The sequence below is a fragment of the Heptranchias perlo genome, chromosome 16, assembly GCF_035084215.1.
Source record: "Heptranchias perlo isolate sHepPer1 chromosome 16, sHepPer1.hap1, whole genome shotgun sequence".
Lineage (NCBI taxonomy): Eukaryota > Metazoa > Chordata > Chondrichthyes > Hexanchiformes > Hexanchidae > Heptranchias > Heptranchias perlo.
In genome coordinates this window covers 46,259,109-46,280,688 of record NC_090340.1, presented here as the reverse complement: position 1 = coordinate 46,280,688, position 21,580 = coordinate 46,259,109, and the positions used below count along the sequence as shown (strand labels likewise).

Here is a 21,580-nt window from a genome sequence, read left to right as displayed (position 1 = left end):
TAATGCCCTTACCTTACATCGAGTTACATCGAAACTACAGTGCAGAAACAGGCCATCCGGCCCAATTGGTCTATGCCGGCGTTTATGCTCCACACAAGCCCTTCCCTCCCTACTTCATCTAACCCTATCAGGATGCCCTTCCGTTCCTTTCTCCCTCATATGCTTATCTAGCTTTCCCTTAAATGCATCTTGAAGGTGTTTGGGCTTTTTAAATGCCCTCCCATCTGCAGGTTTGCCCGAGGCCTTGTTCCCACCAGGTCTCACTGGTGTACTGGAGATTTGGCATCCAGCACATCACTGAGGCCGAAAATGGCACGGGGCTTTACCACATTTACACCTCAGTCGATGCTTCCCTGGCAGTGAGATGGAGCACTCTTCTCCCATCTGATGGAAATAGGATATTCTTCCTCCTCCTTACTTCCTCAATTAAAGCCTCCAGGACATTACCACAGAATCTCCCAGTTGACAATTTTTGCCTTCCAGACCAGAAGCAACCTTCTGCACCTCCCCGTTAAGATGTGCAGGTCATCAGGAACTGACATCACGTACGCCCAAAATCCCTTCCCCCAATGAGCGAGCTGTCCAATTACCAGTGCAATTCACGCTGAGAACTAACCCATCAAATTTAAATAAGGCACAAACCTGATAAAGGTCCATGTGTCACGCCGATGTCATCGTGCAAGCGACATGATCACCCTGCCTGTTTCGGACCCGAGTTTTTGGCCCATTATCCACCTAAAAACAGTATTTTGTATTCACCAAAAGACATTTTGCCAAACTTAACTCCAACAAACTGTTACAATCTATATGCATTACTCTCCCAGTTTATGACATCAACTGAATTATCAATTAGAGTGCTGCTTCATATATCACTCTCTGGTACCCATTATTCTCAATGTAATGGAATAACAAAATATTATGCAGTGGTTTACACCACCAGATCCTTGGCATGACTGCTGCTCATTACACATCCATGTAAGATACTCAAGCCAAATACATGTATGGTAAACACATGCATACAAGCTCATGTCCCGCACAGGTGGAATCTCACCAACTAAATTAAATGACCTTGCACAGATCATCAACTACACACCATCTGCTGAAATAAATATTTCTTCTCTATCTTGTTGAAATGAATGAAACAGGCAAAAATTCTGTACTCATTCTAAGTTAAGGGTGTCAAATAAATGCTTTATTATTTCAATAAGTACTGCTCATTATTATCATTGAGTTACCTCAGATTAATATATGCTACCTATGCCTAACAGCACTGCATCAGATTTTGAACTCCAGTCATGTAATGGCAATAAATATGAGTGGTGTTCATTGAATTAAGCAGGACAGTTCCATACTCATGCTGAATATCTCTTTGAAAACCTGTAAATTTTTAGCATGCTGCATGCAGACAAAGATGCTGAATAGGTCAGAGGTCACAAGCTGAACTACTCTGTCACACAATGCCAGTCATCCACAGTTTACGGAGATGGTAACCCCTGCTGACACTGTTTAACTGCAGCTTCGTGAGATTAATTTTCACGTCAATTATAATCTTGCTTCTTTTGACATCTGAAATCATTTTTTAAGAAACCAGATCAGTTTTATTCATTCAGCAGGAAAAAGGACAAAATTGTTGTTTAATAGTTGAATCTGTTTTCTGGTACGCCCAAGCCACATCAATTTGTTTTCTAGTACATTCTATCCACCTGATGTAGTTTCTTAACGATATAAGTGTGGCCCATTTAAAAATATAGGGGGAGAAATTGGCCCCCATCGTGCCCGATTTCTGGGTGAAAAATAGGAGTTGGGACCAACTGTCAGGCACTATTCCCCCTGCCACGGAATTGTGCTGGCTGGCAGGCGGCGACTTCCAAGTGCCAGGACGTCCACCTAAAACAGGTGTTAGGCCCCTTGAATATGCTAATCGGGGGTCTAACACCTGTTTCAGAACGCTGATATCAAATTCAGCAACAACTGGGCTGCGCATCTCTGGCTTTGTTTTTAACGGGCTTACAGCAGAGGGACCGCTGGAGGTCTCCAAAGAACAGATACGTTCTTGTTTTTCTCCCAGGAGCAGAGGAACTCCTCCTGGCTTCTGCAACAGTAACACGGACTGCTGCCGTCCAATGCACACCCCCTCCCGTTGATTCAACCACCGCCCCACAGAACTTACCTGCGGGACAGCTCTGCATCACAGCCAGCTAAATTTTCTAGGGACCTGATGATGATGTAGCCTGAGGCCCAATTTCCAGCGAGGAAGCTTTCAACTTCAAGCGGACTTGGCAGGCGAGCTGCTCACATGGCATCAGTTTCAGGCGTGAGACCAGTTTCCCAGCAATGCACATATTTAATTCATCACCAGTAACGGGAGCTTCATTAACACATGCATGTTGGAGGTCCTATGATTTCATGAGGAACCCAATGGCATCTTAACCATCAACTGAGTGGGATGCCTGCAGGAGACACCCCGCTCAGTGAAACCTGGTCTGCAGAAAGATAAGCCCTGTAAGATAAGTGTGAAACTTTTCTTTGTTGGACCAGGAGGAGTAGGGCCTCTGCAACCCCAAGCTGCTGCACCCCCCCACCTTCCCACCTACAAGACTGTGCCAAACCACCTTCCCCCCGCAAATTACCGGAGAGCTGGAAGGCAGCCTCTGGGCTGCCCAAACGTCATCTGCCAGCAGCCAAACAGCTGCCTTTTTCTGCCCGTTTTTTGCCAGATGCTATTTCGTTTTTTTTTAATGGAAACAAAGATATTTTGTGGTTAAGATCCTCAACAATAATGGCTACAAGCAACATTGGTCTCACCACGTAGCCAAATAACACATCTTCCCCAAATAAGCAAGCAGTGCACAAATAGGCAATTGTGAAAATATAGGATATGATAATATTGACTCCATTATGCTGATATAGCAACAGTTATGTGACCCAGTGGTACATTGCAGGCAATAAATAACAAATAATGGAGGAGGAGTGTAATTTGCAATTATATTTTGATTTTTTAAAAATCTGATTCATAAACATTGTTTCTGTCCAACTATTTATTGAGCATTGAGTGAAAATGCCTTATTCGTATGACTGTTTGATTAAATCATCCCTTTGTTTTAAAATTTGTATTTCCAGGATCTTGCACAAGCCAGTGATCAGAGTTCTGAGCATGTTCAGCAAATCAACAATTACCAGGGAATGTTGTACAAGATGAACATTCAGTTAACCTCTGTCACAGAACAAAAGAATAATTGTATTAAAGGTAATATAAACACACTTGTAAATTTGGATGAAAAATATTATCATCGATAGTGTTTGATATCTTACAAGTATACGGTTTACTTTTTCTTTTATAGAAAGAAAGGCGTTTGAAAGACTAGGGCCTCGATATTAACCTCCCTACGACAGGCGGGAGGAGGTCTGGTGGAGGGGGTGGTTAAACCCTAAAAAATGGGGAACAAGTCCCCAGCCTGCCATGTACGTGCCTGTTGCCATTTTTACGGCAGCAGGTTTCAAGCCGTGCGAGTTTCCCGTCTCTCCAAGACAGGACACTTCATTATCATATTTAAATCAGGCTCCCACAGTGCAAGTGGGAGCCTGATTTAAATTTAACTGCTGCTGGCCGGATTTCCCAGGGCTGGGGAAACCCGGCAGTGAAATGGAGGCGGGAGCTGCCGGCTCCACAAGGTAAGTGCTTTTTACAACACTCCTTGTGGGCCAGGAGGAGCAGGAGTGCTCCCGCCGGCCCCTCAAGGGAGACTTCGGCCTCCCTTCTGACGATCGTGGTCTCTCCCAAGCCCCTGCCGTGATCGGCGACCCCCCGCCCCACCAGCCCCCCGATCTGCAGCATATCCCGCAATCGGCGTCCCCAAATCCCAATTTGCAGCCTGCTTCGCGATTGCCGAGGACCACCCCAAGGTTCCCTGGCTGTGGCCTCCTGCCGCTGGTTTTTCCCCCTGGCAACCGGCCAGCCTATCAATTTGGCTGGCTGCCAGGTGAGAAACGGAAGAGAAAGATTATAATAGGGTCCTGCCATTAAATTCGGCAGTTGATTTCCTGCCGGCAGAGGCAGCAGGAGGCTATGGCGATTTCAACCGCCAGGCCTCTCTTAAACGGCTCCAGTCCACTTCCTGCCCAGAACGGGCATGAAGAGGGTCCAGAGCAACTGCCACAGATGAAGATCATATTGCACTTGGCCGCACCATTGGTTTCCTGGTAAATAATCAGGAGGGGTTTCGGGAGTGCGGGGCAGGGTAGGCTGCAACTTGCGTTGTGGGGCCGGGAGGAGCACTCCTACTCCTTCTGGCCCCACAAAGGAAATTTTTAGACTAACCTTATGTCCTCATAACAGATACAGACCTGCTTCTGCCTAGCAGGAAAGCTGCAACAGTTTCCCCGCTCAGGCCCCAGTTAGAATTGCATCAAAGTGATTGTGATGTAATAGGATGCCAATTTGCATACATTTATGAGGCTCCCGCCTCCTTTAGGTGGACAACTCCTCCACTTGCAAAACTCTGCAGGTTAACATTGCAATTTTTTTAAATTTCAAAATATACTTTATTTCATAGAATTTAAAGGTACACACAGTTCAAAGTAAATATCACAATTCCAAACCAGTACATTTCAAACCAAGAACACTACATATTGTACACAAAGCAATCTCATTATTACAATTCAAACACAGTATTTCTTATGACTCATGGTATACAATACAAGGTGGGGTGGCCTTTCCCCATGGAGCCTTTGTGTAGGTCGCACCTCGCCTCAGTGCGTCCCGGAGCACGTACTCCTGCACCGTGGAGTGTGCCAGTTGACAACACTCGGCCGTGGACAGCTCCTTCAGCTGGAAGATCAGCATGTTTCTGGCTGACCAAAGGGCCTCCTTCACCGCGGTAGTTGATGGTCTTCCAGCAGCAGTTGATATCTGTTTCATTGTGCGTCCCGGGGAACAGTCCATAGAGCATAGCGTCCTGTGTTACCGAACTGTTTGGGATGAACCAAGACAGATACCAATGCATCTCTCTCCACACCCTCTGTGCAAAGGGGCAGCCCATCAGGAGGTGGATGACGGTCTCCTCCCCGCCACAGCCTCAAGGGCAGCTCGCGTTGGCGCTGAGGTTCCTTGCGTGTTGGAAGGACCGCACTGGGACGGCCTTTCTCACCACCATCCAGGCTACATCCTGGTACCTGTTGGTCAGTTCCGGCAACGAGACGTTCTGCCAAATGGCATCAACCATCTGGTCGGGGAAGAAACCGATCGAGTCCACCCTCTCAGTTCCTTTCAGGGCTCTGAGACCGTTTCGTGTCGACCACTGTCCAATGGCCTTGTGGTCAAAAGGGTTCCTCCTCAGGAACTTCTCCACCTGGGACAGGTCGGGGGGGACGGTCCAGCTGGACGGGACGTCCTGCGCCTGCTCGGCCAGCGTGGCCAGACCAGGCCTTCTCAGTGTGTTGGACAGGTAGAAATCCAGCACCTAGTGACACTTGGCATTTGCGTACTGGGGCTCTACACATATCCTGGTCATGGTCTGATTGGGCCGGTTTCCACCAGGCGAGTAGGGTTCAAATCAATCCCTTTAATGTAATTTCTGTTCTACCGTCTTGTTTAACCTGACGTTAAAAAAAAATTACATCTTGGTTAGAAGTACTAGATCTTTTCTTACACCATCTTAATCATGTATTTTTGCCCGCTCTGGTTGGTGTAGTCTGAAAATGTTCTTTGATTTTAAAGACCAAAAACCCGGAAGCATTAGCATAGCTTAGTGACTGAAATACTGAAGTCAAGAATATTGAGGTTGGTCAGTATAGATCGATATTATGATATGCATCACTCTGCACAGATGTTTGAATATATGATTCAATCAGGTCAGCATGGATGCAAAGATTAATTTCGTGGTCAGAAATAGAAATAGCAGCCAACTAGCTGTCATTTAAAAGTATTCTCTGAAAATGGCTCCATTGAAGGAGGTTTAAAAATTATTTCCTAGTTCATTGCAAGTTCAATTCACCATTATAATGTTTTGCACTGACAGCATTGTAATAATGTTGAAGCTTCTCAAATTAGGGGCTGAATTTTGAAATGGTGGCGGGTTGGCAGTGGGCGGGTTTGGGGGGGGCTGGTGTGGTGAAGGTCCGCGTGGCAAACCCGAATTATCAAAACTTACTGTTTCCGACCTGATCGCACCGTAATTGTTGGTGATTAACGTGCTCTCCGGGTTTCATGCCTGATTGACAGGCTGGATGCCGTCAGGAGCTGAAACGTGAGGGGGGGAGAGAAGGAGAGAGAGCGGGACGTCATCCGGCGCTAGAACGGAAGATCGGGGAAGGAGAGGGGACGATCGGGGGAGATCAGGGTGAAGAGGGGGAGATCGGGGGGACATGGGGGGGTGAAGAGGGAGTGATTAGAGAGGGAGACATCGGAGCATGGTGGAAAGGTAGGTTGATTTTGTGTTTTAACTTCATGTAATGGTTTTTTATTTAAGTTATTTTGTTTCTTTTTGCCTGATCCGGCCCTTCACCTTTCACCAGGCGTGAATCAGAAGCCATGGGAAAGCCACCCAGGTAAGTTAAAAATCGTTCCAACCAACTAATATGTCACAAGTAAAGTGCCTTAAGTACCTCAATGAGGTACATTTGGCTCTTTAACTATCATCCCGCCAGCTTTAATTGCCGGCGGGACTTCCGGATTCAGGACCCCCGCGCGCACACAGGTGCATCCGTGGGGAACTCGGAAGTTGGCGGGTTGGAGCCAGCTTCCGAACCCGAACAGGATTTCCCTGATTTTCGGAGCCCCCAACACACCCGCAATTTCCTGGGAAAATCGAGCCCAATGTGTTTGCTGAATCTTTTTCATTGCCTTTTCCAATATGGTTTCCTAGGAGTACAAAAAATGTCACATTTACACCTTTTTGTATGAAAATCAGGCTCAAAAATGTTGATAATGTTATTCCAATATGGATTATATTTGGCCGGAAATTGCTGTGAGCGGCAAACGACCCACGCTCGCCATTACTTACAGATGAACTTACCCATATTGTATCCGTGGCTCTTACTGCGGGAACTTCCTCTAATGGGAACCTGAAAACAGTCCAGCATTAACTACTGTAAACCTAGGACCTATGTGGGCGACGAGAGGATTGCGTGCTCTCCCCTCAACCAATCAGATTGCAGCATTCTTGACAAGCTGAGAAGAGTCAAAACCAGGAAGTGCAAGCTACAACGAGTCAAAACCAGGAAGTGCAAGCTACAACGAGTCAAAACCAGGAAGTGCAAGCTACGAGTCAAAACCAGGAAGTGCAAGCTACGAGTCAAAACCAGGAAGTGCAAGCTACAACGAGTCAAAACCAGGAAGTGCAAGCTACAACGAGTCAAAACCAGCAAGTGCAAGCTACGAGTCAAAACCAGGAAGTGCTAGCTACAAGTCAAAACCAGGAAGTGCTAGCTACAAGTCAAAACCAGGAAGTGCTAGCTACAACAGTAAAATAAATTGTTAAAACAGTTAGAGAAAGTGAAATAAAGAGAGTGTAAGAAATATCAAATTAAAGAAGTGTTTAAAGAGAGAAAGAAGAAGTAAAAAAATAAATATTTAAAATTTTTGCAAATAATTGAGGTTAAACTTTTTACCTTTCCTACTTTTTATAAAAAAATTCTCTCTTGCCATTTGACATCAGACTGTTTCTTTTTAAAATATCTTGTCAAAATATTTTTTTGAAAAATGGATCACATCAGGTATTTTCCAACAGACATTGCTTCTTTTTTGGCTATTGTGAGTTAATATTTCTCTACTGGTAGAAAAAGACATCAGTTGTGTATGGTTTTCATATATAATGCTCAAGTTGAATAGTCACAAATGGATTTCTGTTTTCCACTGTGTACACTTTTGCAGAATTCATTGCAAGTCCTTTAATGATCACACTGTCTGTGAATACCAGTTTTAGTAGTTCCAGCAGTGTATGAGCAAGTCATCTAAGACACTGAAGTCAAAGTTGGCACCAATTATCTCTTCTAAAGGAGTTAGGCATGCACCTGTTCAAGACCTCAAAAATCAGAGTAGTGCCAAGAATTGTAAAATAGCTAACATAATACCAATCTGTAAAGGAACATAGAGAGGCTGTGAGTTAAGTATTGGAACGTATCCTAAAAGAGAGGATAATGAAACATCTAGATTGGTATAAGAGGAAGTCAGCATGGATGATTGAGACAGACTTCTTGCCTAACAAATTTACCGGTATTCCGAACAAATTATTGGCCTTGTTGACAGAATTATTTAGGCTTCAGCATTGCTTTTAATACCATGCAATACAATTACTCCGCTATTCAATTCTTGTGTCCATATTTGGACCAATGATATAATGAGATGTGGAGCTGAGTGGTCCTGGCAGTACCCAAACTGAGCATCAGTGAGCAGGTTATTGGTGAGAATGCTGCTTCATAGTACTGTTGATGACTCCTTCCATCACTTTACTGATGATTGAGAATAGGCTGATAGGGTGGTTATTGGCCGGGTTGGATTTGTCCTGCTTTTTGTGGACAGGACAAACCTGGGCAATTTTCCACATTGTCGGGTCGATACCAGTGTTGTAGCTGTACTGAAACAGTTTGGCTAGATTATTAGCCAAGGCCTCTGGATTACTAGTCCAGTAATATAACCACCATGCTACCGTATCCTTGCATCCCTTTTCCCCATTGACCCCACAGGCCATTCACAAACATGCTTGAAGTCACAGATGTTTATTATTTGGTGTTTAAACATCAAATGGGCAAATATGAATAGATAGGAAGTGTTTTCATGTAAAAATATGCAACATTTTTGAATTCCCAAAACTACCATGGGCTTGAGCATCTTAAATTATATTACTAGGTAGGGAAAACCATTCATTTTAGGCAGATTCTTAGCAGAGGATCAATTCCATTGATCGTCTGCTAAGAAACAAGGCATTAATATGCAATATAAGTCAACATTCCTAGATTGAGCGCAATTGTCACAGTTTGACAGTTAGATTGTTATGTTTCTACCAGTGGTCACAATGCCTGATGCTGGAATGCAGAACCTCAAACTGATTAAAGGTCTCAGTTGTTTCCCATGCTATAATCAGAATTCTGACACTATTCTAATGTAAAACATGCCACAATATACTTATAGTAATCAACCTCTTTCTAGTAAACCATCTGATCTATCCTTGGCCCCTTCCTTTTGTCATCTGCCCTTTTTGTGAAAGCAGTATGGACATCAGGAGTGGAACATAGAGGAGAATAGATAGTACAGAATAACCCAAATGATTCATTATTAACTGTCATCCAATTCTTTAATAATATTCATGAACTTAAACCTTACCTAAAGATGTAGCACGTTTGGAGAAGGTTGTCCAAAGCCTGCAACTTGATGTGGCCTCTGAGTTGCAAAAACACCAAATGGAGTCAGCCAAACTGGAACAGCAGATCATGCAACAGGAAAATGACCTCCGCAACAGTCGAAAACTATACACCCAGCAAGAACAGGTGAGCAATTATAGCAGAGAGGTTAATAGTATCATCCAGCTGTATATTCCCAAAATAATATAGAATTTAATCTGCCGTATTGTAAAACATATTTAACACAAACTGCAATGTCTTTTTATTGGCGTACAAGGATATAAATAGAATACTGCATTTCATTTGAGACTATTTTCAAAGCACTAATTAATCATAGTGAAAATAACAGATTAGAAATATTCAGTAGTAATGATAATAATGCTAACTGCAAAATACAAAAAAAAGATGGAAATTCACAGGTATGGTTAGAAAAGGCCTTTGTTTCAAAGGCAGAATTTCTCCCCAATGTATTACCAATGAGGGGGGTAATTCTACTTGTGGTGATGTGTGTTTTCATTAGACCAACTTCTGAAATAACCGCTTCATAGCTAATTTTATTCAGGATTCTACCTCCCTTATCAATGTGTGTTGCACTCTCCTGAGAGTTATTCTAATCCAGCCTCTGCCGGCTAACAAATTGATTGCTTATCTAATGATGTGGAAAAAGTAATTAGCAATTTAACATAAACATTGGTCAAAACTGATACTAGCTTGAGGCAAATTTGTGACTAATTTGCTGTCTTAAAAGTTTCTCATTTATAATTACCTAAAAGTGTAATACAATGGGAGTTTTTCTGAAGTAAAACAAAATTAACACCTGCTGTGATTTTTCAAATAAAGCCCTGTTATACACCATAATTTAGCCCAGATAAAAAGGTTCAATTTAATCATACTTGCATTTCAGAAAGCTGACTGTGCATTATCATAAAGGAACTGAGAAATGGAAAAAACTGGTATACAACTGGGATTGACATGACTCAAAAGTTACACACGAATGGAATACATTGTGTTGAAATATTTTTATTGTTTAATTATTTCACAGCTACATAGCAGCGTTCATCATTTGTTATGGAAAACTATTTCATCCTAACAACTATCTTTTGAAGGATTCATTTTTGTGCATTTGGGTGTTGTGCCAAATATAACCTGGATACAATTCGTTTTTATACTACTTCATAAAATAGACATTGAAACTTGATTGAATAAAATAAACTGCAGATGATTTCTCTGATATAAACCTTTCAGTTAAATAAGCTGCTTTTTGATGAGAAGCGTAACCCTGTGTGGGTAAAGTTTTTTTTAAAAATCATTTTAGCAACAATATTAATTTCAAAACCTATCTATTAAGTTAATGAAATTGCTGCTGATGATTCATATTTCAGGGCCATAAATTAGATCTGAAACTGGGTGCCTTCATCATAGGCCTGTAGCTTTATTCTTAATTCAGTTCTTCTGTGGTGGATGTGATGTTTGAAGCTGTATAGTCACTTTGATGTTTCTGATTTAAGCTTTAATGCGGCCTCTGATGGGCACGATCAACTTCTGATCCAAGTGATTAAGCATAGGTTTAGGGCCACTTAAATAATGCCCTTAGAAGTGAATTTGCACTCTACATACTCTCCATGGTTTCCTCCAAAGGCAATACAGAAGAGAGATGACCTCTTGAGGAAGTCCGAAACAGACCTGCTCCAGGCTCGTGATCGTATCAAAGGGAAGGCAACAGAAATTGAGAAGCAAGGCACTGTAGTGAAAGGCCTGGAGATGGATCTTCAGAGGCTGGAAAAGGAAAAGCAGCAAAAAGAAAATGATAACTCTTCCCTCAAGGCCGAGATAGAGCAGCTGCAACAGGATCTACAAAAGACCAATAAACACTGCAGAGAATTTGGTAAGGCATGCTGAGATTTGCTGGTACGTTCTACAGTATACAGTTTCCAACGTAATACCTCATCGACGCAACGAGAGCATTTCGTAATTTGCCAGTCTAAAATGTCTGGTTTTTTAAAATTACATCAGATTATTCAAAATGGTTCAAGGTTCTGTTTGCACACTTGCATTATTTTTTCTGTTTCATTGAATTAACTCATATGTAAAAGGTAGTGAATCACCTGCAAAAATGCACCCTTGCAACACCTACCAGTGACATAAATTGAGACCATCTATTCAGCTGCCTGTGCTGCTTCTCCCCTTTCCACTTGCCCATCAAACCAAACCTCTCGCCAGGCTTCCCCCTTTCCTAGCCCTGAACTGCCATCATCATCCCCTCCTCAAAAAACCCACCCTCAAATCCTATGTCCTTGTAAGCAACTGCTCCATTGCCAACCTCTCTTCCCTCTCCAAAGTCCTCGAACGTGTTGTCACTGCCAAATCCGTGCCCATCTTTCCTGCCCATGTTTGAATCTCTCTGAGACCAGGAGCTGTAGAAGAGTGAAAAGCTATTGCACAGGTACAAAAAGTAATCAAAAAAGCTAAGTACAGAGTCTTGATCCGACTCCACCTGGAGTACTGCGTTCAATTTTGGTCACTGCAACTCAGAAAAGATATATTAGCCTTGGAGGGGGTGCAGTGCAGATTTAGCAGAATGACACAAGGGCTTAAAGGGTTAAATTATGAGGACAGGGCGCATAAACTTGGTTTGTATTCCCTTGAGTTTGAGGGGTTATCTAACTGAGTTGTTTAAAATGATAAAGGAATTTGATAGGGGAGATACAGAGAAACTATTTCCTCTGGTAGGGGAATCCAGAACAAGGGGGCTGAATCTTAAAATTAGAGCGAGGCCAGTTAGAAGTGAAATCACAAAGGGAAATGGAAATCTGGAACTCTCTTCCCCCAAAAGGTTGTGGATGCTGAGTCAATTGAAATTTTAAAGACTGTGATTGATAGATTTTTCTTAGGTAAGAGTTTCAAGGGATATGGAGAAAAGGCAGGTAAATGGAGCTGAGGTACACCTCAGCCAAGATCTAATAGAATGGCAAAACAGACACAAAGGGCTGAATGGCCTATTCCTGTTCCTTTCATCCAATGTTCCTACATTCCTATTAATTGGCCGGGTTAGATTTGTCCTGCTTTTTGTGGATAAGACATACCTGGGTAATTTTCTGCATTGTTGGGTCAATGCCAGTGGTCTTAGCTGCACTTCAATACCTTGGCTAGGAGCTAGCTCTGGTGCACAGATCTTCAGCACTACAGAGTGGATGTTATCTGGGCCCATAGTCTTTGTTGTGTTCACTGTCCTCAACAGCATCTTTATGTTATGTGGAGTTAACTCAATTGGCGGACACGGACATCTATGATGATGGGGAGTCTCAGGAGAATGACGAGTAGGATCTTAAACATTATCTAGTAATTACTTGATCAGCTAATTGTGTTTGGCAAAGATGGCTTTATCTCCTTATTGTTGATAGAATATTGATAAAACCTTTGCTTTCATTCTGGCATTAGTGTTGGAGGAGAAGAACAAACAATATATTCATTATGATGTGTATTAGCCATATTATATCTGTTAATCAATTGTTAAACCTTCATGAGGAATATTATCACATATCTACAACACAGAAGGCGTTGTTGCCACAAAAACACTCAAAATTGAATAAAGATATTACATGAAGTTCTGAGTACATATTATGAAGAACAGTGTGTACCCTGGAGTGATTTCAAAGCTGTAATCCAATATTAGAATTCAAATAACAGTTATAAACCACTATAGCCTACTTGTCATAGTTTACGATCTCATTTGAAAACCTCAATCATACTATTACCTTGTAATAATGTATCCATTAATCTTTATTTAAAGTTCTTTTCTAAACACATATATTGTTTTGAATTGTATCGACAGAACAGGAAGAATGCTGTACAAAATGTTCATACATTTATGGTTTAACTTTTTTTTTCATACTTTGTTACATAAATTATACACCAGATTTACTGGGGTGAGGGTCCATACAGTGATTATATTACAAAATCAAATAATGCAGAGCTGAGACCATGCGCAGTGTAAAGAGCAAGACTGATTCTCAAAATATAATCTTTGAAAGAGCAACTGGAACATAGGAGTAGGCCATTCAGCCCCTCAAGCCTATTCCGCCATTCAATTAGATCATGGCTGATCTGTAACTCAACTCCATCTACCCATATTGGCTCCGCAACCCTTAATACCCTTGTCTAACAAAAATTTATCAATCTCAGTTTTGAAATTTTTAACTGAACTCACCTATATAGCTTTTTGGGGGAAGAGAGTTCCAGATTTCCACTACCTTTTGTGTGAAGAAGTGCTTCCTGACATCACTCCTGCCTAGCTCTAATTTTAAGGTTATGCCCCCTTGTTCTGGTCTATTCTAATATGATTTACCCAAATTTCGTCAGACCTTCACAGTATTATACAAAGGGAGGAGGGGAAGATCAATACTCCAACTTGTATAAAATTTCTGTGTACAGATCACCCCTGTCTGGATGTGCATGGCTATCCTCTCAAGAGGTGGCATATTTAGCACCTCCCCGCTACACTCCTCAAATAAGTTTATTTTAAATCAATTAAAAAGAAATTAAGATAATTTACCAATTTCTCAGAATAGATTTCCATCCAGTTAAAAAACAGGTTTCAGGTTGGGAGGGTTCAGGTTAAGGGGCTGCATAGCCCAAATTTGGGTGCTCCAAAAAGACTAATGGTGGAGCCATGGAAATTTTAATTCTCCAAGTTTTAGTAAGAAAATCAAATATCTACCAAAAAAGGAACACTGCGTCAACAGTCTGAGAAGCAATTCACATGGAAACTAACAGATCACTTCATGATTAGACTGAAAGGAATGCGTCATGTTTACTAAATCTCCAGGAAAGGCCTGTTTCTTTACTCACATTGAATATTAACAAATTCCAATGATTTGTAAACAAGAAGCGCATTAGCTTAGAGGAAGCAGGCATCAGCATTTGTAAATGCCTTATAGGACATCATCCATCCATAGAAATATCCAGGATAGAATCTTTAGACCAAATTTGTCTTGTGACTTAGCGTCAGGCAAGGGTATTAAGGATTAGGGAATCATGGCGGAAAGATGGAGTTAAGATACAGATCAGCCATGATCTAATTGAATGGCGGAACAGGCTCGAGAGGCTGAATGGCCAATCCTGTTCCGATATCCGGAATTGTGCATCAATGGATATTTCATGAATCTAGTTAGAAAAAGACAACTATTTGATAAAATAGTTCTACCAATATTTTTTCTTAAAATATATAGCAGCATCTCTAGCTAGTTGGAGACCTACACATTAGTACAAATTATAAAGTCCATTTTCCTTTGGAATAAAAGTCATAAAGTTCTGTAAGGATCACCACCTCTAATTACGACCAGACCACTGAGGGATCATCTATCAACATTATAATGTTATTTCCAAATTTTGTCCCAATTTCAAACTTACTGTACCCTTCATTATTGCAATATTAGGGCATGGAAGTATTTAGAAGCTGAATTCATAAGTAATTAATTTTTGTTGAATCTTAACTTTTCGATTTGCAACCATTATCAGTGGTTTTATTCAAGATTTGTGTGGTCTCGTGTTTATTGCAGTTTGCACAGTATGATTGGCTCTGTAACATGACTGATCCCTGTGGTGTTAGTCTGCAATTTTATTGCACAGTATTAATGTACAGTTATAGCGTAAATGCTGCCTGAATCCAGAGTTAGGGCCTGACCTATTACATGAGCGAGGAGGAGTAAGACTCCCTGGAGAAGATAGTTTCATTCCACTTTGCTTCAGTGTACCTTCGGGCCTTGATATCCGATTCACACTTTACAAGTTTAGCATAGGTGCAAAGCCAAAACCACTTTGCACTGATGCTAAACATGTAGCACGAATGTAATATTAGTATCCTTCTTAGTGACTGCTGTTTTAGTGCTCATTAGTCTTGAGATTTAATATCATATTTTGGTGTATATTTAGAAAACAGATTAGGCCTGCTTCAACCAAACTTGTTGAGTCTGGTATCTGATAGGTGTTACACCTGTTACAATAAATCAGTGGAAACCAAGAAATCACTTCATGGTCAGTGATGAAAGACAGATTCAGTGCAAAGCCAGGGTCATATTCATTGCCCTAGCCAAATTCAAGATGAGATTGTCAGACTCCCATTTTTATTGATGCAAAATTTCCACTGCTGGAGGAGCTTGAATATTCCAGTGATAGTGTGTCTGCTGTACATTAAGTTGGCATATTATTTTAGTCATAGAGTCTATAGTCTTGCATTGAAGTGAACATGTATTATAGAGCAGGGATGTCTAAGCTTTCGTCTTCATGGGATGCATTGGTGCGTACCACCAAGTCTCAAGAACCAGATATAAATCCATGTTTCCATAAATATGCATAAACTTCCAATGGCTGATAGTAACAGACCTTGGCGTTCTAATTTAGGATTTATCATTTAATGAGACAATAGTGCTAAAAAAAATCCCTTTCCAAACCTCCAGACCCACAAAATCTGAACAACAAATAAGGGGCTGAGTTGCCTGAGCTTCTAGGGCCAGATTGACAGGGCTCAGGAGCCCTGCTATAGAGTGACTAAGCATGTGACTTTCAACATGTGGAGATGTGTAATCGATAGAACCTTGCATAATAGACTGATTGGACAGATTGCAAGAGGTTGTAGGGAGGCTGTTTGACATGCTAGGATAATAAGAATCTGTCATTTGTGCAGGACATGGTGGAAAAATATACATTTCTGGTTCAAAAAATTACAACTTTGTAGACTCGTCACTAAAAACAAAAAACACTAAGTAACTTCTTTTACAAGCAGCATATGATACATGTAGATCAATCTAATCTAGAATTTAGAACATTTATCCAATGACTAGCTTATTAAAATTTACATTATAAATATTTGGTACTCAGTAATAATATTTGTACTTAAATACCAATTATTCGTAACAATCAGCAACGGTGAGGAAAATATGGGATTCTCCATAATCCTTCTGTGGTGAATGATAATGTATCAAGCAAAGAAAATCTAGGAACATAAGAAAGCAAGGAATGAGAAAAGCCCATCAACCTGTACCTTCCACAGATCACATATGATCTGCATTATAATAGACTCAACCTCAGTTACTTAGGACCCAAAATTCCAGGGTCCCTGCTCTGCTGCCAGAGCTGTAGCAGAGATGGATTTCCAACCGCCTACAGCGAAGGACATGGACATCCTCCCAAATCCTGGGGATTAGATCAATTAAATAATTGGGGCAGATGGCCAGCACCTGTATGGGCGATGCAGAGGTGTGCGCTACAAAGAAGTGCCAGGCAAACGTAGTGGCACCCTTAACTGATCAAAGATAAAAGTTTTTTAAAACATTTATTCCCCTCCAAAATATAAAGGCTGATGTTATGAGATAATTGATTTCTTCCAGATCAATGACCTTTCCTGCTGGAGATGTCTAGAGCTCTTTAAGGGCCCATCTGGAACCTGTACCTACTCTCAGCAGGTGTGGCTGGGCCATTTACGGTGTAATAGTGGGAATTCCTTAGTAGCCTCAAGTCACGCCCCAGAAGCTGTTGCTAAATGTGCAGGGAGCAGGGGGAAGATTTCCTTGCCCTCTTCCTAATTGGAAACAATGACAAGAGCTTTACTGGGGTGGAAACCCAACAGATCGCCTCAGTCTACACATATCCCTATAATCTTCAATCCTGTTTCCCACAAGATATTTGTCTCCTTTTTGAAGTAGTTAATCAATTCAATCTCAATTTATAGTACTGTATCATGGTGTCAACCTTGGCTCAGTAGCACTCTTGTTTCTAAGTCAGAACCTGTACCTACTCTCAGCAGGTGTGGCTAGGCCATTTACGGTGTAATAGTGGGAATTCCTTAGTAGCCTCAAGTCACACCCCAGAAGCTGTTGCTAAATGTGCAGGGAGCAGGGGGATTAGGCGCTCCAGAAACTTGAGCACATAACTAGGCTGACACTTCAGAGCAGAAACGAGGGACTGCTGCACTCTCAGTGGTGCTGTCTTTTAGATGACATGTTAAATTGAGGAACCATCTAAGGCGGACGTAGAATCATAGAAAATTTACGGCACAGAAGGAGGCCATTCGGCCCATCGTGGTCGAAAATGAGCCATCCAGCCTAATCCCACTTTCCAGCACTTGGTCTGTAGTCTTATATAGAATCATAGAAAATTTACGCAATTTACATAAAGATCCCATGGCACTTTTTGAAGAAGATCAGGAGAGTTAGCCCTGTAAACTAGCCAACATTTATCCCTCAACCAAGCCCACCAAAAACAGATTATATTGTCATTTATTTCTGCTGTTTGTGGAATATGTTGTGCGCACGTTGGCTGCCACGGTTCTCTACTTACAACAGCAAATTCATTTGAAACGTACTTCATTGGCTATGAAGCGCCTTGGGACATCCTGAGTTCATGTTCTTCTTTAGTATCAATTTCTAATACATTGCATAAATTACTTGCAATAACTGTGAAAGTGCAAGGGTAACACTTTTGTTCATGATTAGCTAATTGCAACTGCAGCATCAGTTCACTTAAGAGTAACTTAGATTTTGATGATTTTGGGCTAATTTACTACACAATTGAATTGTGGTAGGAAACTGGTATTAGAGAGATGGGCAGGTATACAGGAGAAATGTTGACTGGAACTGATCAAGGAAGCTTCAGGGGAGATGTGTCTCAGTTTGGAATGGGAAAGAGACTACCTGGGCTAGGAGTTAATGGTAATGAAAAGCAGAACTCGGCTGCCTATTGTTGAATAAGAAGAAGTTGATAACATTGTAATTAAATATAATAAATGGTGCATTCACAGAAGCACGTTTGTTATTCAGAAAATATGATTAATTTTGTTAAAACAGGCAAATTCTTTTTCTTAGCCTGTCATAAAATTTACTTAACATGCCTTGAAGCATATAACTAACTTCTTTAGCCAGAACACAATACTTAATTTATTTGTCAATAAATGCATTTGAATACAATGTATAAAGTTTGATAAATAAAAATGAATACAATTTTTGGTATCTACTCAAATTCAGACAAAAAAGAGGCATTGTCCATTCACTGTTTGAAGGAAACGTATTACAGTAAGAAGTGACAAGCTTCCAAGGAAATCTTAATTTTGGATGGCAAATGAAATTTCAGTATACATAGCTAACAATGTGAAACAATATTAGTACAGTAGTTCAGTAAGTGCCTACGGTAAAGTGCTATAAATTAAAAGATATTTTGAGGATCTGTGCTCCTTCACCTTATTCAGTTGGTAATTGTTTGTTTAAATAAATGAAGCTGTTAAAAATATGAAAGCACATTGGGAATGCTGCACACACTGAACACACATGCCCTGAGTATCTGCACTACGACACCAAATAAATTCCTTTGTTTTTTGACGTTTTTCATTAATGACCTCCATTTTGTGCACTTGGCTGGATCCTTTCATAACCACTACAAAAATATATATCTAGATTTAAATATTGCCTCTAACAAATGTTACAATGAAAAATATTTAATGAATTGTTATAATTATCTTGATTATTCATCTTTGTATCTCAAAGCTTTGTGTTTTGTTGGTGACTCTGACCTGGAGCAGACTTAGCGATCTTGTTTCTAGACCCTATATATCAGTTATACATTATAGAGATACAGCAGCTCTTAACCTTTTGCCTATCATCAGAAATGTCCTTTGCTGTATTAGAAATGTAGCATTGCCTCGGGCATTGAATTGATGAACCTTTTTATTTCTTACTATCTGGCTCTACTAACAAGGGATGGGATTTTGGAGCTTATTAAAACTACCCATGGGGAGAGGTCAATCCTTATCAGACCTTGGAGAATTAAAAAAAAAATAGGTATTAGCAGCTGTGATTTCTCTCTCTTTAACTTTCATTTTCTTTTTATTAAAGTTAATTTTACTAATTTGGCTACACAAGTAAAGCACATGATTATTTTTAAGACACATGCAAGAACTGATGTTAAAGGTAGACAAGATTACAAAGAAGAATCAATAGCTTACAAGAGAGATGCTCCACACTCTATATATTTCAGTCCTATTAGGTATTTTGCCCTCCTAACGATTTTTCTTTGTGGGCTACGTCTTCCCCCTAGCTGTACAAAGGCGCTGTTTTATCATTCCGCCCCCAGAAAGAGGAGTGGAAATGGAGTAAATGGGGAATTTTTCAGCTTCTACGTACCTTTCGATTAAATTTTTTGATCCATTCGACACAGATTTATGGGTCAGACAAATTCAGTAACCGTCTGCCGTAATGCCTCCTTAGAGAGTACAGAGGATGGAGGAAAACCTCATTATTGTAGTGAAACAGCAGTAACTGACACCCCCTGTTGGTGGTTTATTGTGTTCACTAACATGTGCATTACATATCTGTTCCTGATCATTTTACAGAAATTACATTAACTACTTTGAAAATATCTGAATCCTGCTGACCCACACAAAATCTAATGCATGCAGTGAACAAGCATGGTGAGCAGCACTGCAGAATATTTTCCTTTGTTATAGGAATACAGAAGCAAAAGTATTCATCTTAATAAAAACAAAGAAGGAATCCTTACATTTGGGTTTTAACAACAGCTTACCAATATACCTCTCCTGCAAGCACATGTTTAATTATTTTTTATTTGATTCTTGTTTTATGGCATGCTGAGCTTGTAATTTGCAGTTATCAGTAACATGATTTTAACCCAAAATGAGGCCATAAGTCATTATGCAAAAATAACACATGATTGAAGAGTTAGCCATTCTAAGTCTAATGTTTTAGAATATACAGTCTATACATTTATTGTATTATTAGTTGGCCCAACTTCCCAATCATGCAGCATTTTTCATAGCAGAGTTTTTGTCTCATTTTCCATTTTTATTTAGTTTATAATTCTGGCAAGATATAGTGTACTAATTATATGTACAGTATAAAGAAAGAGCTTGCATTTATCACGTCATCAGGATATCTTAGATGTTCTTCACAACCAATGAATTACTTTTGAAGTACAATCACGTACAAATACAATCAAGTACAATTATGTAGGCAAACACAGTTGCTAGCTTGAATATAGCAAAGTCCCACAAATAGCAATGTGTCTCTTTCTTACATCATGATCCATTTACATACAATATACATTTAACAGACTCCACTTCAGTCAACAGACCACTTCAATAAACTGTACCAATGTTCCATGATTACTATTGAACCAGTTGATGTGAAATAGATTTAAAAGACCAATAGAACAGGCAAAATCTGTGCCTCCCAATAGATCCATTAAATAGATAAACTTATATGATCTTTGTTCATTTTAAATATTTACGTGTCAAAAGTGTTAGAAAAGAATGAGGAACTTCACATGCTTTTTAAAAAGATAACTCTAGTTATTTTTAAGCTCATGGGACTGTTGCTGCATCTTGTACTAAATTCAAAAGCATTTATTGTAGGGCATATCCTTGAAACATAAAGAAGATTATGAACTCCATGTTAGTGTGTGACTATTTTTCTTTCTTCACAGCACAGGAGCTGGCACATCATGAGGAGAAACTTTTACTGATGGGGAGTAACCTGCAAACCACACAGGATCAGCTCAGTGATCGTATTGCAGAGATTGTACGGCACGAACAGGCAAATCGTAAACTACAATCTGAACTCAAAACACTGAAAGAACGGACAATTAACAATGAAGAACAGTTGGAGGTTTACAGGTAAAAGGTTTAATGCTTGTCGTCCAGAATACAGGTTACTGCCAGCTTTGCCACTGTATCCCTTCATTCTTTTTTAGACAAATTGACATGAACTCAGAATTCTAGTTAAAGATCAAGTGAATTAATTGTCAAATCAAAATACAAGCAAAAAAAATTCCAATGTAGACAAGTGTTATCAAGTTCCAATTTTTTCCTCACATGTTAAGGACTGATATAGCTATTAAAAGGTTAAGCTGATAATAAGTGACTTTTCCACCTGACTATATCTATATTAAATTAAAAATCTTACAGCTGCACTTAAATCCTGTCAGCTTTTGCCAGTATAAATTCCTATGTCCATATTTATCATGAAAACTGTCTGTAAACTTGTCAAGTTGTAATTACACCCTCTCACCAATTGTGGTACTGCACCACCTCAGTTTTGCACCTCCCAGCCATACTGCTGAAAAACTCCTACGCTCCAGCCAACTTTACTTTTCTGTTCCCTAAATTGCTGTGCATTTTGCTACTTAACTATAAATAATAATGTAAAATCAAACAGTTATATAAAAATAAGGACAGCATTTA

The 21,580-nt window shown here is 40.3% G+C and overlaps 1 protein-coding gene across 1 annotated transcript in view; it reads left to right on the top strand.

Annotated features, from left to right (window-relative positions):
* Positions 1-21,580, top strand: part of LOC137333349 (early endosome antigen 1) — a 586,801-nt gene that overhangs the window by 485,674 nt on the left and 79,547 nt on the right. Inside the window, exons 27-30 of the mRNA XM_067997503.1 lie at positions 3,121-3,247; positions 9,326-9,483; positions 10,975-11,221; positions 20,824-21,013. Of these exons, the coding sequence (XP_067853604.1) occupies positions 3,121-3,247; positions 9,326-9,483; positions 10,975-11,221; positions 20,824-21,013 (722 nt within the window). The remainder of the gene's footprint in view (positions 1-3,120; positions 3,248-9,325; positions 9,484-10,974; positions 11,222-20,823; positions 21,014-21,580) is intronic.